The sequence below is a fragment of the Gouania willdenowi genome, chromosome 22 (genome assembly GCF_900634775.1).
Source record: "Gouania willdenowi chromosome 22, fGouWil2.1, whole genome shotgun sequence".
In the NCBI taxonomy this organism is placed as follows: Eukaryota; Metazoa; Chordata; class Actinopteri; order Blenniiformes; family Gobiesocidae; genus Gouania; species Gouania willdenowi.
Window position 1 is genome coordinate 8,550,668 of NC_041065.1, and position 15,282 is coordinate 8,565,949.

At 37.1% G+C, this 15,282-nt stretch overlaps 1 protein-coding gene across 1 annotated transcript; it reads left to right on the plus strand.

The window, feature by feature from the left end:
- The first annotated feature begins 1,117 nt into the window (after positions 1-1,117).
- Positions 1,118-14,452, plus strand: rtf1 (RTF1 homolog, Paf1/RNA polymerase II complex component). The gene is made up of 18 exons (XM_028438796.1): positions 1,118-1,293; positions 2,611-2,721; positions 4,086-4,236; positions 4,327-4,528; positions 4,704-4,818; positions 7,113-7,224; positions 7,308-7,446; positions 7,523-7,700; positions 8,473-8,555; positions 8,654-8,741; positions 9,355-9,462; positions 9,545-9,622; positions 9,729-9,850; positions 9,965-10,022; positions 10,630-10,707; positions 10,974-11,075; positions 13,325-13,439; positions 13,528-14,452. The coding sequence occupies exons 1-18, from the start codon at positions 1,210-1,212 to the stop codon at positions 13,632-13,634; spliced, it is 2,031 nt and encodes a 676-aa protein (XP_028294597.1). The 5' UTR covers positions 1,118-1,209; the 3' UTR covers positions 13,635-14,452.
- Positions 14,453-15,282: the final 830 nt, after the last annotated feature.

Below are 15,282 nucleotides of genomic sequence, written 5' to 3' on the forward strand. Positions count from 1 at the left end.
ACCCAAGATTTCAAAATTCTAAATGACATTTACCTATCAAATGATTTTATTAATAAAAGATTTAAGCTGGATGTGGACATTTGTTAGATATGCAAAACAAAATTTAAAAACAGCAAAATATTTATTTTATGAGTGTGAAACTGTTGAATCTATATAGAACTCTCTATATGATTTGTTGTTTTCTAATAAAATAAACATTGATTTCTGGTTGGCATCTTCCTTAAAAATAAAAAACATCAATTTATGATTCATATTTTAATTATTATAACAAAATATTATACACACAAGTCATGTCTTCCTAAATAAAATTGAAAATGTTCATGCAAGAAAAATATTTAATTTGATAATTAGGTTAAATGTGTGTATGTTTTGAGTGAATTCCGATTTATTTTGGGGTTTTTATTATTTTACTTTATTTTTGGTTTTTGATTGTCAATGATGTGATTGTGTTTTGATCCGTTTTTGTTCAAATCGTCTTACTAAAAACACCACAAAATAGTCCCACATTTACATGTGTACTTTTAAAATACCAAGACCCAAGATTTCAAAATTCTAAATGACATTTACCTATCAAATGATTTTATTAATAAAAGATTTAAGCTGGATGTGGACATTTGTTAGATATGCAAAACAAAATTTAAAAACAGCAAAATATTTATTTTATGAGTGTGAAACTGTTGAATCTATATAGAACTCTCTATATGATTTGTTGTTTTCTAATAAAATAAACATTGATTTCTGGTTGGCATCTTCCTTAAAAATAAAAAAACATCAATTTATGATTCATATTTTAATTATTATAACAAAATATTATATACACAAGCCATGTCTTCCTAAATAAAATTGAAAATGTTCATGCAAGAAAAATATTTAATTTGATAATTAGGTTAAATGTGTGTATGTTTTGAGTGAATTCCGATTTATTTTGGGGTTTTTATTATTTTACTTTATTTTTGGTTTTTGATTGTCAATGATGTGATTGTGTTTTGATCCGTTTTTGTTCAAATCGTCTTACTAAAAACACCACAAAATAGTCCCACATTTACATGTGTACTTTTAAAATACCAAGACCCAAGATAGCAAGTGAAGGAAGTGACGTATAGAGTGACGGATATTACGTAGCGAGTGAAGCACAGAGGCTGCTAGCACTAGCTTCAAATACTCAGACGACACAGAGGCTGCTAGCAAAGCTAGCTGTGTGAGATAAATATGGTGAATGTGAAGAAGCGGAAAGGTCGAGTTGTTATTGACTCCGATTCTGAAGACAGCGCAAGCGATGATAATTTAGATCAGGTAAGTGTGTGTCTTACCTGGTCACATTCAAGCTTTCCTGTCTGTACGCTATCAACAGTTAAAAATGAAAACGGTTTCGCTGTGTTTGGCCTCGCTTTAAAGAGCTCGGGTGAGCCTAGTTTAATATTAAATATTAACACATCTACACAGTATTATCTGTACTAACACGTTATGTCTGTTGGTGGCGATAAATTGTGGGTAAATTCTCGTAGAAACAGGTCTGAAAGTTGTTGTCTCTCAAGTTGCTGCTGTTGATGGTGCTGTTATGTTGTCAGGAAAATGCCGCGCTCCGGTTCTGACTGGCTTTAGGCTGAGGGAGTCCTAGCCTGGCTCTGCACTGTTTCAGGGATTTCATATCTTAATAATTATAGTAAGAAATGGCTTTGTTTGTGTCGGGTAATGCTTCGGATGAGGCACATTTTGCTGCTATAAACATATCTCTATGACGTCATGGCGTCTTGGGTTTGTTGTCATTGAACTCCAAACTGTCCAAGTGATGTTAATATAAAGCAAGCAAAGGTGCACTTCCAAAAGGGATGCAGAAAAGATTTTCAGAGAGAGAAGGGGAATATAATTTAATTGGAACACAAACCACATTTCAATATTTAATATGCCAGAACAACACTGAAAAAGGAAAACAATATCAGGGGTTCAAATATGCTGCCTCGAGGTAGATTTCTGTCTTTGTTATTCAATAAAAAAAAAAACTTTTCAATCAAAAAACCAAATTTCAATCAGAGAAAAATTGTTCAAATACAATTATTTGGGTCTCATTTTTGCATTTGGACACTCTTCTTTGTTTGAATTATTCAACAAATTCATTTTTGATTGAAGTTATTATTATTATTATTTTTTTTTTTATTATTAAATATTAACTAATAAAGACTCACATCTACCTCTATATGTCAAACTAATTTTAGTTCAGGGGCCAAATGCTTTTTGTTTTGTGGGAAACAGAGAAAATTCAATATGCATTAATGTGCCCTGTTTTGCACTTCCACATATAAATGATAAAGTATGTTGGTATATCAGTCCTTGCAGGATCTTCACTTAAAATTTCCCTGATTTTGACCAAATTGAGAGTTCTTTCAGCAATTTGAGATTAAAAAATAATTAGCCATCATGTTGTAAAAACTGGAAAACTGGGCTCTGCAAATATTGTGGCTTTTAATTATTATTATTTTTGAAGGGGCTTAAATATATCAATAACTTTACAAAATGTTTCATGTTTTGTCATTTTTTACTTTCTCGAGCGGGCCGGATTCATTTCTGAACTTTCTTTTTGTCTCTTTTTTTTTCTGATTTTGTTACTTTTAGGAGCTGTTGTCTCTGGCCAAGAGGAAGAGGGTAGATTCTGGTGAACAGGAGGAACCAGTTAGCAAACCTGCAGCTTCCACAGACTCAGAGACATCCGACAGTGATGATGAGGTAATGCACTTTGCTTTTTATTCATCAAGCTATAATGATAAAGCTGCTTGGATTTTCTGTGAGCGTGGAAAATGGACGTAAATCACGGAATTAACTTCCTGAAAAAGTATTATTATATATATTTAATGAAATCAACTGGAAATTGCAATATGACAGAATATATCCTCTCATACATGTTTTGAGACAATCTCACCTTTGTGCATGCGCATTTGTGTGCATGCGCATGTGTGTGCTTGCACGAGTGTTTGTGTGTGTGTGTGTGCGTGCGTGCACGAGTGTTTGTGTGTGTGCGTGCACGCGTGTTTGTGTGTGTGTGTGTGCTTGCACGAGTGTTTGTGTGTGTGTGTGCTTGCACGAGTGTTTGTGTGTGTGTGTGTGCGAGCCACGAGTGTTTTTTGTGCATGCGCATTTGTGTGTGCGTGCACGAGTGTTTGTGTGTGTGCGCGTGCACGAGTGTTTGTGTGTGTGCGCGTGCACGAGTGTTTGTGTGTGTGCGCGGCACGAGTGTTTGTGTGTGTGTGCGTGCACGAGTGTTTTTTGTGCGTGCGTGCACGAGTGTTTTTTGTGCGTGCGAGCCATGAGTGTTTTTTGTGCACACAATGAGTGTTTGTGTGTGTGCGTGCACGAGTGTTTGTGTGTGCACGCACCACAAGTGTTTTTTGTGCATGCGCATTTGTGTGTGCCACGAGTGTTTGTGTGTGCGTGCCACGAGTGTTTGTGTGCGCGCCACGAGTGTTTGTGTGTGCGCGCCACGAGTGTTTGTGTGTGCGCGCTACAAGTGTTTGTGTGTGTGTGTGCGCGCCACAAGTGTTTGTGTGTGTCTGTGCGCCACAAGTATTTGTGTGTGCGAGCCATGAGTGCTTTTGTGCATGTGTGTGCACACACCATGAGTGTTTGTGTGTGCGTGCCCGCGAGCATTTGTTTGTGCGTGAGACACGCTTTTATTTCAGTTTACTCAGCTTAAGCAGGGTTTAAATGTGCTTTATAAATTAACTGTGTTTTTATGAGAAAAAAAAATCTGGTTAATCAATTTATTTATTGATTGATTAGTCGATTATGAAAATAATCGTTAGTTGCAGCTCCGGTGTAAATGAATAACAGTGTACAGGTCAACATCATTCTTGTCAAATGCCAAAATGTAAGGTATTTTGTCTTTTGTTTTAAAGTGACATAATAAAACAATAGTTAACTCCATTAACTGTAAGCATGTCATGATTTGGGAAAGTTTAATAAGCCTCTAATGACATCTGATTATAGAAATCTGGTGAAACGGACTTGAATTGGAAATAAATAAACTCTGTAACGGAAGTGGGAACATTTTGAATGTTGGCTTTACATTAACCCATTACATGTATTTGTTCTAGTGGACTGTTGGTGGCACAAAAGGCAAAAAGAAGGCCAAGCCGGGAAAGGGCTCAGAAAAGAAGAATGCTACTAAGAAAAAGGTTCATAAAACCACAGCGTCTGGCAGCTCAGATGGAGACAGCTCAGCTGAGAGTTCTGCACCAGAGGAAGGTATGTGTCTTCTAACCCTAAACTTGAACAATGCCATAACTTCATATGCAATGAGATCCCCCTTTTTTTTAATCCTGTAAAATATTGTAGGTGAAGTTTCGGATTCAGAGAGCAACAGTTCGTCTTCCAGCTCGGACTCAGACTCCTCTGAAGACGAGGTGTTTAAAGATGGCTACGATGACGACCTAATGGGCGATGCTGAGGACAGAGCTCGTTTAGAGCAGATGACGGAGAAAGAGAGAGAGCAAGAGCTGTTCAACAGAATAGAGAAGAGAGAGGTGCTCAAGAGACGGTAAGAAATAATACTTCAGAAATCTACCCCACATAAAGCTTCTGAAGAGTTTGGCAGAGATGTATTTATTAACATTAGAAAATAGACTGGATGTGTAAAAATCTAATGCAAGGACACAAATCTTTGCTTGTGTGCATAGTTATTATTATAATAAACTTTGGATCTCCCAAAACAGGTTTGAAATCAAGAAAAAGCTGAAGACGGCAAAAAAGAAGGAGAAGGAGGAGAAAAAAAAGAAGCAGGAGGAAGAGCAAGAAAAAAGAAAGCTATCTCAGGTCCCAGACACAGTGGTAAGAGTCAGACGATATCGGTCCGATATCAGCCAGAAAACTAATATCGGATTTTATCGGACTGCATCTAAAATCTCCGATATAAGCCCTCCGATAAGTTTTTGGTGTTTTTGTCCCCCCCCCCCCAGTTACATACCTGTCAAGGATCCCATTTTGACCGGGAAATTCCCGTATTTTACCCCTCTTTCCAGCCATCGTCCCGTATTAGTATCTTCCCGTAAATATCCTGTATTTTAATGTAATCATTATTAAAAGATGCCTTTCTAAACTGAACGCCATCACTAGCCTCGTGAGAACTGCCACCTGAAATGGCTTGGGTGGCAGTTCTCGCGAGATTAGTGCCGACAACGGCAACAAACCCGGAAACAACACAGAAGAGAGATGATGAATGAAGACGTTCCAGTGAAAAAAAAACAAAGAACTGTTGTAAATACCTTGTAAAATATGACAGAGAGTTTATCTTCCTAAAGAGCAGCAGGATGGGACACAGTTACACGTTCTGTTAGATTAATAACTGAGATTTTAGCGTCTCCCACAGCGGAAGGAACCACGTAGTCACTATGAAAAGTCAGCCAATCACAAGCTCCACAAATATACACTTCTTTCAAAAAGTGTTAAAGGATGTAAAGTCTGTAATAAATGTGTTTAATAGAACCACATGAGTGAGCATGAGAAATTATAAGAAAATATGTAATAAAATAAAATGTGAATGTCTAACTTAAAGTCAAGCAATGGGAAAAGAACAGTAAATATGCAACGTGTTGACTTGTATATAAACTGTAAGTATATTAAATAAAAATGTGCTTCATATACACATTTATGTTTTTATTTAGGCTGTTTTATAGTTTAGAAATTAGAGCTGGGCGATATATCGAGAAAAATGTATCGCGTTTTCTATTTTGGTGATATAGAAAACTGCAATATTGCATATATCTATTTATATATAGCTCATTTTGTATCAAAACACTAGTCTTAGGAGTCGCTGCTTTTACTTCTCAGAACAACATGTAAAGCTCAGTTAGATGGATTAATCAGTGCGTCCTTCCCCATAACAAGCTACACTACAGAACTCACTCACATGTGCTGTCCCTTAGAGGTGAAAAAGCCAAAAGTGGCACATATTGTACAACTGTTTGTTAATAAATGTGCCTGTGTAGCATTTTGCATCAGCAAATTTAACTCAGGGGATTGTAGCGGGCGCTTGGAAATTTCCAAATCAAGTTCAAATTCAAAACTTGACAGGTATGCTCAGTTGTTCTCACCATATACTGACAGTAAAAAATAACTGAAGTGAACCTGAATTGTTGACTATTGTTCTATGTTTGAGTAACATCACTTGATCAAGCCTTTTCTAATATTTACCACTACAAAATAAGTAATAAAAGTATGTATGATTCGTTCTGATATCGCATTGGATTGATATAGGCATTGGCCAATATTCAAGGCTGCAATATCGCTATCGCATCGGAAGTCAAAAAGTTGTATCGGGACATCCCTAGCTACAGTGATATACATTCTTTAACCCTCATTCAGAGAGCCAAAGGTGAAAAAGTTCTGTTTCCTTCCTCTCTTGCTATTCCATATTTTGTAAAATGTCAGCTCCAAACAGCCAAGTTGGATTTTTCTCACGTTGTGCCAAAATCCTCCTACTGACAATCCTGGCTCCTCCTACCCTATGTGAGAATGTGAGCTCCTCCCTCTCAAACTACCTCACAGGTAGAACAAACGGGTTGATATTACAGTTAATATCTTTACATTCAGTGTATAGATAATCCAGTATATAGATAAACAATAGGTTCCATTTTTAGTAGCCGTTATACCGCCTTGAATTAACTAATTTAAGGGATGATCTAACAATGTGACCCAATGCGATGCAGCGGTCGGACAAAATAATGGACTATCACCTTAAATTGACTATTTCTGTGGTCAGTAGAGGTGAGGAGGAGAAGGAAGCATGTTAATAATTTACTACTGCTGCTCCTGCGTTGATGAACACACACGCTGGAGCAGCGCATGTTTACGCCCACTCATGCATATGCATGAAGTCCCATAAAACAGCCTGTCTTTAGGAGCGCTGACGTTTCAGAGGGCTAAAACTCTGATAAACAGGCGGGTTTGGGAAAATAAATCTGAAATACTATGTTGTTGGGGTTCTTAGAACAAACGAAGATGGGTGAAAAATAGCATAATACTGGACCTTTACGATCAAATTACTTCATTTTTGGCTCCTGAACTAAAATGAATCTTTTATGAAGTATATCCTGTGTTGATCAAAGTTTGTAACCTGTCTACAGGTGATGTCACACAACAAGGAGAGGCGATCAAAACGTGATGAGAAGCTCGACAAAAAGTCTCAGGCAATGGAAGAGTTGAAAGCCGAGCGTGAGAAGAAGAAAAACAAAACGGGTCAGTGTGCATTGATCTCCTGCGGGGCTGTGGATTGGAGTTCCTATGACGTCATTAAATGCTGATGTTTTTCACGTTTACAGCTGAGCTTCTGGCCAAACGTTTGCCCCTGAAGGCGAGTGACGTCTACTCTGACGATGAGGAGGAGGAGGAAGAAGATGACGACAAGTCGTCTATCAAGAGTGACCGCAGCTCACGCTCTTCATCTTACGATGACGATGAGTGCGTTCTGTTTCTTTAAGAATCACCTCTGTGTAGTTCTTGGAGAGCTGATTTCTGAAGTGTGTTTTCCCAACAGAAAAGAAGAGACTCCCCCTAAGTCGCAGCCTGTTTCGCTCCCAGATGAGCTGAACCGGATACGCCTGTCCCGACACAAGCTGGAGCGCTGGTGTCACATGCCCTTCTTCGCTAAGACTGTGACCGGCTGCTTTGTGAGGATTGGGATCGGGAACAGCAGCAGTAAACCAGTTTACAGGGTGAGCTTGGTATTTCTGGAATTACTCTAACACACATTCCCATGTGAGCAGCGTTCCCGTTAGAGCAGCGGTTCTCAAACTTTTTTGGAGTTACCCCCATTTTCTTATTTCTGAATCCAAGTACCCCCTTTGTCTGACTTTTATTTAGAAAACTATTTAAAGATCATAATGATGGAATGAAGGAGTGGTAAAACACATTTTAAATAATCTCATTTGGTAAATAAGTGGATTTGAACGCTATTTAGTTCATTCTTTTTGGATCGTGACCCCATTTTGATATCAAGAATTTCTGGTGACCCCAAAGACATTTTTTTTTTCCTAGAATTAGTTTTTGATCATGTTTGAGCTCAATTTTTTATTTTTATTTTACTTCATTTTAGTTGAACTAGATTGATATTTCATAAAGTGAAAGTAAAGAAATACAGTTGTTTAAGATTGTGTTGTTTTAATCTAAAAATAATTAAAAATTTCAATATTTAATTCAATTTTTCAGAAATTTCAGGTGACTTCATTCAAATTTCAGGCAACCCCAATGTTAAAAAAACACTGATTTAGTAGCTCCTGAATAGATTTATTTCTATAGTTTGCATCATTTCTGGTCATCTCACATCTGTGGTGGGACGAAGACTGACACTTTATTTGTTACATTTCCACTCTCTCTCAAGTACCCCGTGTAGTGCTATTGTGTACCCCTGAGAAACACTGTGTTTGAGTACAGCCTAATGTTTTGAAACTGTTAAATTGTAACCTTGGTCTTTCTTGTGGTTTACAGGTGGCTGAGATTGTGGATGTAGTAGAGACGGCTAAAGTTTACCAGCTCGGAATAACGCGAACAAACAAAGGATTACAATTAAGGTTGGTATTCACTCATTGCAGCAACAACTGATCAACAATATTGGTATAGTGCCCTTACTGTTGTAAGTTTTATTTTCATTGTTGTAACTCGTCCTCAGGCACGGCGGTGACACACGCGTTTTCAGGCTGGAGTTTGTATCAAATCAAGAGTTCACAGAAAGTGAATTCATAAAGTGGAAAGAGGCGGTAAGTAGATCTAAAGCAGGGTTCCCACGGATCCTTAAAAAGTCTTAAAAGGCATTAAATTCATGAATCTAAAAATAAGGCTTTTATTGTCATTAAATTCATGAATGTAAAAATAAGGCTTTTATTGTCATTGAAATGTCTTTAATCAATGTTTCAAAGGTCCTAAATTTTAACACACAAGTATGATTTTTATGATTGTAATTAGTGTCACATTTCAAAATAATTGGTACATTTTGTTTTTTTAAAATGTATAAACAACATGGGAAAATGTAAATATAATGCCTGTTCAACAAAGATTTTTCTGAATGATTTTTTTTTTGTTGTTTCATAGATTTTTTTTTTGTGTATTTTACTGTCATTTTGTGTATTTTTGTGTGTCTACTTTGGGGGCCGCCAGTTGCACGTCTGCACTAGACACTAGAAAAAAAATACTCGAGCCCTATTTTATTGATGTGGCTTTTTTTCCCGCAATTATGTTTACTGTGATGTTGGTTTTAAGTTTGATTTAAAATGGCAATAAAAAGTCTTGAATTTAATTTGACTAAAGCTGTAGGAACATGCAAGATGCAAAGGGAAGAGATTGTTGTTAAGTGTGGATTTCTCTGTCCTGCAGATGATAATGGCTGGAATGCAGGTGCCCACTCTTGACGAAATCACAAAGAAAGAGCTGTCAATCAAAGAAGCTGTAAACTACAAGTTCAATGACAAAGACATTGAGGATGTAAGCTGCCGTGGCTTGATGTTTAAATGAATTTATGGGTGAAAAACTGCAGTAGAACTCAATTTGTATGAACTTTCTGCAGATCGTCAAAGAAAAAGACCGTTTCAGAAAAGCCCCGTCAAATTACGCCATGAAGAAAACGCAGCTGCTCAAAGACAAGGTGAAGATGAAAGTTTAGTCGAAATCTCAGCCTCCAATGTGGAGGGTGTCATTTCTTCTGTTTAAATAACAATCATCGTGTGTGTGTGTTTTAAAAAAAAAAAAAGGCCATGGCTGAGGAAAGTGGAGATGGTGAGAAAGTAAAGGTGATCCAGGATGAGCTGAACGAGCTGGAGGAAAGGGCCGAAGCTCTGGACAGACAGAGAACTAAGAACATCTCTGCTATCAGGTAAACCCGGTGTTTTTATGTCTGAATCCATCTGAAGAAAAGCCAAAGTCTCACTCTGTCACTACGCAACAGTCTGACACTAATGACTGATTGTCTACCTTCCCTTTTATTCAGCTACATTAACCAGAGGAACAGAAGCTGGAACATTGTGGAATCAGAGAAAGCTCTAGTGGTAAGTGCTCCTCTGTGTCTGCCTCTGATAATAAATATCACATAATAAAATCTGTTTAGACCAGGGACCAAATACGGATCTCTTTCATCTGTAGTGGGGTGCAGATTAAATGTGGGGGGAAAGAATTATTTCAACATTACTGTGTCCAAATTTGAACTTCCATTCATAAATTATACATTAAGTATAATATTTATTAGGTACCAACAATATCCCAGCAATCAGTGACACATATATCAGTCCCTGCAACATGTTCACTTACATTTATTGATTTTTTTTGACCAATTTCTATTTCCTTTGGAGGAAATGTGTGGAATAATTTAAGGAAAAGTGCAGTTAAATTCCTTCAACAAGTTTAGATTATAAATGACTGCCATCATGTGATATAAGCATGGGAAAACTGTAAACAGCTATAATCTGAGTTATAAGCTGAGATGAGCCGAGTCCAACACACACCTCAACGCCTGAACCTCAGCAATTTAAACCAATAGGTCTGGGAAATATGTTAATAAATAAAGAGCATATTTCAATGACAGTTATTCATGATAAACGAGATATAACCAGTGTAAATGAGCTTGTTTGAACATTTTCTGCTTTGTTTTTTCTACAGGCTGAAGGACTGAATGCCAAAAACCAGCAGATGGACCCCTTCACTCGGAGACAATGCAAACCTACCATGGTGTCAAATGTAAGTTGTCTTTTTAAAAATTAAAAATTAAAAATTTCACTGTTTAGAATGTTTAATATAAAATGTCCAGAGAATATTTTTAATTTTTTCCTAAGGATGCTTGCTTGGTGAAATGTTAGTGTTTCTCTCTACTTTGCACCACTTCTTGTTAGATGATTTGTTATGCTGCCATGGGATAACTTACCAAGATTTACAATGGAAAAAAACAAAAGTTATATATTTTATTAGCCTAATCATGTGGCGCTCTTCTGCTCTTTGCCCTGCAGGCTAGAGACCCATCGGTCCACGCAGCTATTCTTGCTCACCTGAATCAGAAATATGGCTCAGGCTCAGCAGAAGATTCCTCCAGTACAGAGAACAACACAGTGGTGAGCACAACACTCCTGAACATCTCTCTGCACACAGGATTAAGCCTGGTTTTAAATGTAATCCACAGGGTCGTGAAGGGTCTTTTTTCTCCCAATCAATTGTATTACAGGATTTGGGGAAAATAATTTCAGTGTCATTCCATTAAAAACACCAATGAAAAAAAAAAAGACAATGACAACTGCAGGTGTCCCGGTAAAGAAAAGTCTGTTTGCACCATCAAAATATTCAAAAATTATTTCTGACCTTCAGTAAAGCCAAATTAATTACAGTGAAGGTAGAAGAAAATGTATTTGCACCTGTGAATTATTAAAACTTCATCCAGTTCCAGATGCATTAACACTCTCACAACTTATTATGAATCACGTAACTCGTCATATATATATATATATATATATTCTTTCAGTCTAACATAAATCACAATTTAAGAATATGTAATATATTCAGGCCTATATAATTATAATACATTTTGGTTTTGTCCAGTGCTTCATTTGTAAATCGTCAGGTTCAGGAGCAAACGCCGGGTGTTGTTGCGGCACTAAGAGAGAGACAATAATGTAGGGGAATACATTTTTTTAAAGTGCCGTTTGCTAACTAAATGGGCCAATAATATCACGTGAACACAAACAACCAATCAGCGTTAAAGAAGCACAGACAGTCACCTGTTACAGAGCATCTGTCTCTCGCTCTCTGAGTGACAGTTGTCAAAATCTGCTGTGTTTCAGCAACAAGGACAGTGCAAAATCACCACTAATTTAGCCACAAAGGTCACTAAACTTTCAGAACTGAAAAACATACAAATACAAAATATATACAAACTTTTACGCCCATAACATAAGGTCACAACTCATCTAATAACTCAGCAGCACAGCAGAAAATGAAAATAAAATGCGTGCTTACCTTATATTTGTCAAAATAAACACAGCCATGGAGAACTTTGTATCCTCGCAACTTTTTTCAGCCGATGCCTGCCTTGTCTTTCATAAGCCAAGAGTAGCAGCTCATCTCGAGTCCACCCTGAGTCTTCCTCACGTCCCCTGGATAGTTCTCCTCTTGTGTCCTGTCACTCTGTTAGAGGCAGGTTCTCCTGCATTACCCTGGATTTCCACTGGATGCGTATCTGCACGGAAACTGCTCTGCTCCGTAACTTCAGTGCAATCTGCTATCCAGCAATCCCCACCGCCTCCGGTTTTGCTGGGCATCTGTTGCAGCAAGCACTCAGAAGATCCTCGCACAATACATATGTGATTCAACCATGGATAAATGCAATATTTATATGTTAAATATGATTTTAAAAGCACTCGGATTGGGTCAACCATGGTATCAACGGAAAGGTCTGGTGCCCTCCAGTCCGAATGTATGCTTGGATTTTGGGTAGAGTTCAAAATGGGCCCACTGGAAGTCCCGGAAGGTCAGTGTTTTCCTCTGTCAGAGGTAACCTCTGTCAATGGATGGAATTACGATCCGCCTTGAACACGTAGTATTTTATTTTGAAAATAATCTGGATATTTAATTCTGTGTCTATGCACTACTTCCTGTCCCGCACAGGTTTATTTTTATTAAATTGCTGCAGCACAGCTCCAGCGTCCAGCAGAAATAAAAGTACCTAGTATTTGCTGCAGAGGGATCCAGCATGCTGCACCAGTGACAGTGCTGTGCTGGTGCAGATTTGCATGCGGTGGAAATTGACACATTGACTTTAATGACGCAATGACTGTTTCCACAGAAATACACTTGGACTTCTTTACCTCTGGCTTAGCTTCACTTATTGGTCCTAAAAAAGCTCTTTAAATCCAACTGCCTTTTTTAGCCATTTTCTATCATCTTCAGAGCTGACAGAGAAGCTATATTCCACTCTCTTCCTCATTTGCGCTGTCTAAATTAAATTTTGTGCTTACAATGACATTTCCAGTGATTTCAACTCAAAATAGAAAAAAACACAGCTGTCCAAATATAATACTTCAAAATTTAATTGAACCTAAAAGCAAAAAAGCATTTTTTTTCTTTAATGAGGTTATGGATCAAATCAAATAAGAGCTGGTCAAAATCTGGGAGGTGCCGGATCCTGCTCCCAAATTAAGCTCTGGTTTTGTCATTGCATTCTCCCTTCAGCTACTCATTTCTATATTGGGGTTAGACACTTAATGAGTACACTTTTTGACATTAAAATTTTTTGGATTTTTTTCTAACATAGAATTTTAGGTCAATCATCACATCTTCATCGTCTTTCTTTGTTGCTTAAACTTTCTAGGGTCAAGCAAACCTGAAGGACAAAGAAGTCCCCAAGCCGACCACTGACCTCTCCGAAGACTTGTTTAAAGTTCATGATTTCGATGTAAAAATTGACCTCCAGGTTCCTAATGCAGGTGAGTCCCTTCAGAAGCTGTGCAGATGTTTTGCTCACATTGTGGTTCCAGTGATGAATGAATGTTGTATGTTGCTTTTGTTCTGCAGAGGCAAAGTCACTATCTGTGAGCTCCAATGCACTGCCAGTGAAAGATGGCGCCCCTCGCAGGTCCCTCAACCTAGAGGACTACAAGAAGAGACGGGGCCTCATCTGAAACTGCTGCATGTGTAAAGTCTGTCTGTGTGTGTGTTTGTGCGAGTGTGTGGTAGGAAGAACATGAGTGTGTGAGTTTCTCTCCCCTTGAGATCCTGTTTGAATGTGTGATTAAGACTGTTTATCCAAAACTGGAGACCATGCTGAGTGATCAAAGACAACATTTTTCTCTAAGGAGCTTCTGGAAAATATTGTTTTGAATCATCAAAAACTCTTATATTGTCTGTTTTGTTTTGGGTTTTTTTGCCTCTTTCTTTTTTTGGATTCTCCCCTAAAGGACACATCACTTGTGGGATTTTACTCTGAACTCAGTCTCGGAAGAAATGATTTGTTGGGACATTCTGAAATATTGGACAAAGAACAATATCAGTTAACTTTTCCTCATTGTCAATAATGAATTATCATCATCCAGCCTGTAAATGTAAAGAGTATATGTATATCATTTCCAAACTGAAGAGTCTGGTTTTTAACAGTGTAGATGAAAACTATCTCAACCATGGAAAATGAGAGACTTTGTTCAACTGACTCAAGAGGACATTGTTTTTTTTGTTTTTTTATGTATTCATCACAACCACACAATAGAGGAACTTTTTTATATAGCTCTCCTTGTCATAAAAGTGTTGCTTCAGTTCTGTTATATCAGTTGGTTCTCCATGGGATAAACTCCAGTTCTCTTGTTTCCCAGAGGAGACATTTTGATTGTGATATTGATCGTGTTCATAGTATCTGTATTGATGTGGCATGCCATGTACATATGCATTTTTGAGTGAGTGAGTGAGTGAGTGAGGAAAAAAAATAAATAAGAGGCACTGTTTCATATCTTTTGTGTACATTGTGTTTTTGTTTCATCTGTGCAGTTTTTAAAATGTAAAGTCGTAATATTACTAATAATACAACTTGTCATTTTCAGTATACATATTATTTTCATTTTCTGAGTTAAACAAATTCTTTTGTGATTGGCTTTTGGTCACGTAAATATAATCCTAAGACCTTAAAATATCATCTTTAAAATTTACTTCGTATTTAAACAATCTTGTCTTTTCTAAAGCCATAGGATGAATCTGTCAGATTTAAAGAAATCATACTTTGATCCATTATTATTATTTTTTTAAAACTCAACTAAATTTTTCACTCAATAATTCTGGGGGAAAAGATTTTTTCTTTATTTCTGTAGTCAACAATAATTGCTCCTTGTAAGTGATAAACTTTAAATTCATTGGAAAAAAGGTAAAGGGGAAATCTAATTTATTATGTCAATGTTATGTTTATTCAGGCAACTTTTTCTTCAGGAAATTTGATCTTCGGACATTTTGACTGCCAACTGTCAGTCTACCTCAGAGGCATCTAGTGATTCTTTTGATGTGTTCATAAGAGTTATTTTATAAGGAAAGCGTATTTGATGCTTTGGCAGTCGAAACATGTCAACAGATCAAGTTTCCTGGAGGAAAAATATGTATTAAAAAAAGAAGACTAAAATAACATGCTGAAAATCTAAATTAATTATATATTTTTTCGTTTGGAGTGCAGGGACGGTCACTTATGTTTGGGTTTAACATTATCAATACGATGTTATAGTTTATAAAATGTTCATATTTCATTAAAACGTAATAAAGTACGCTAAAGATGCTGAACTAATAATAAAAACCTCG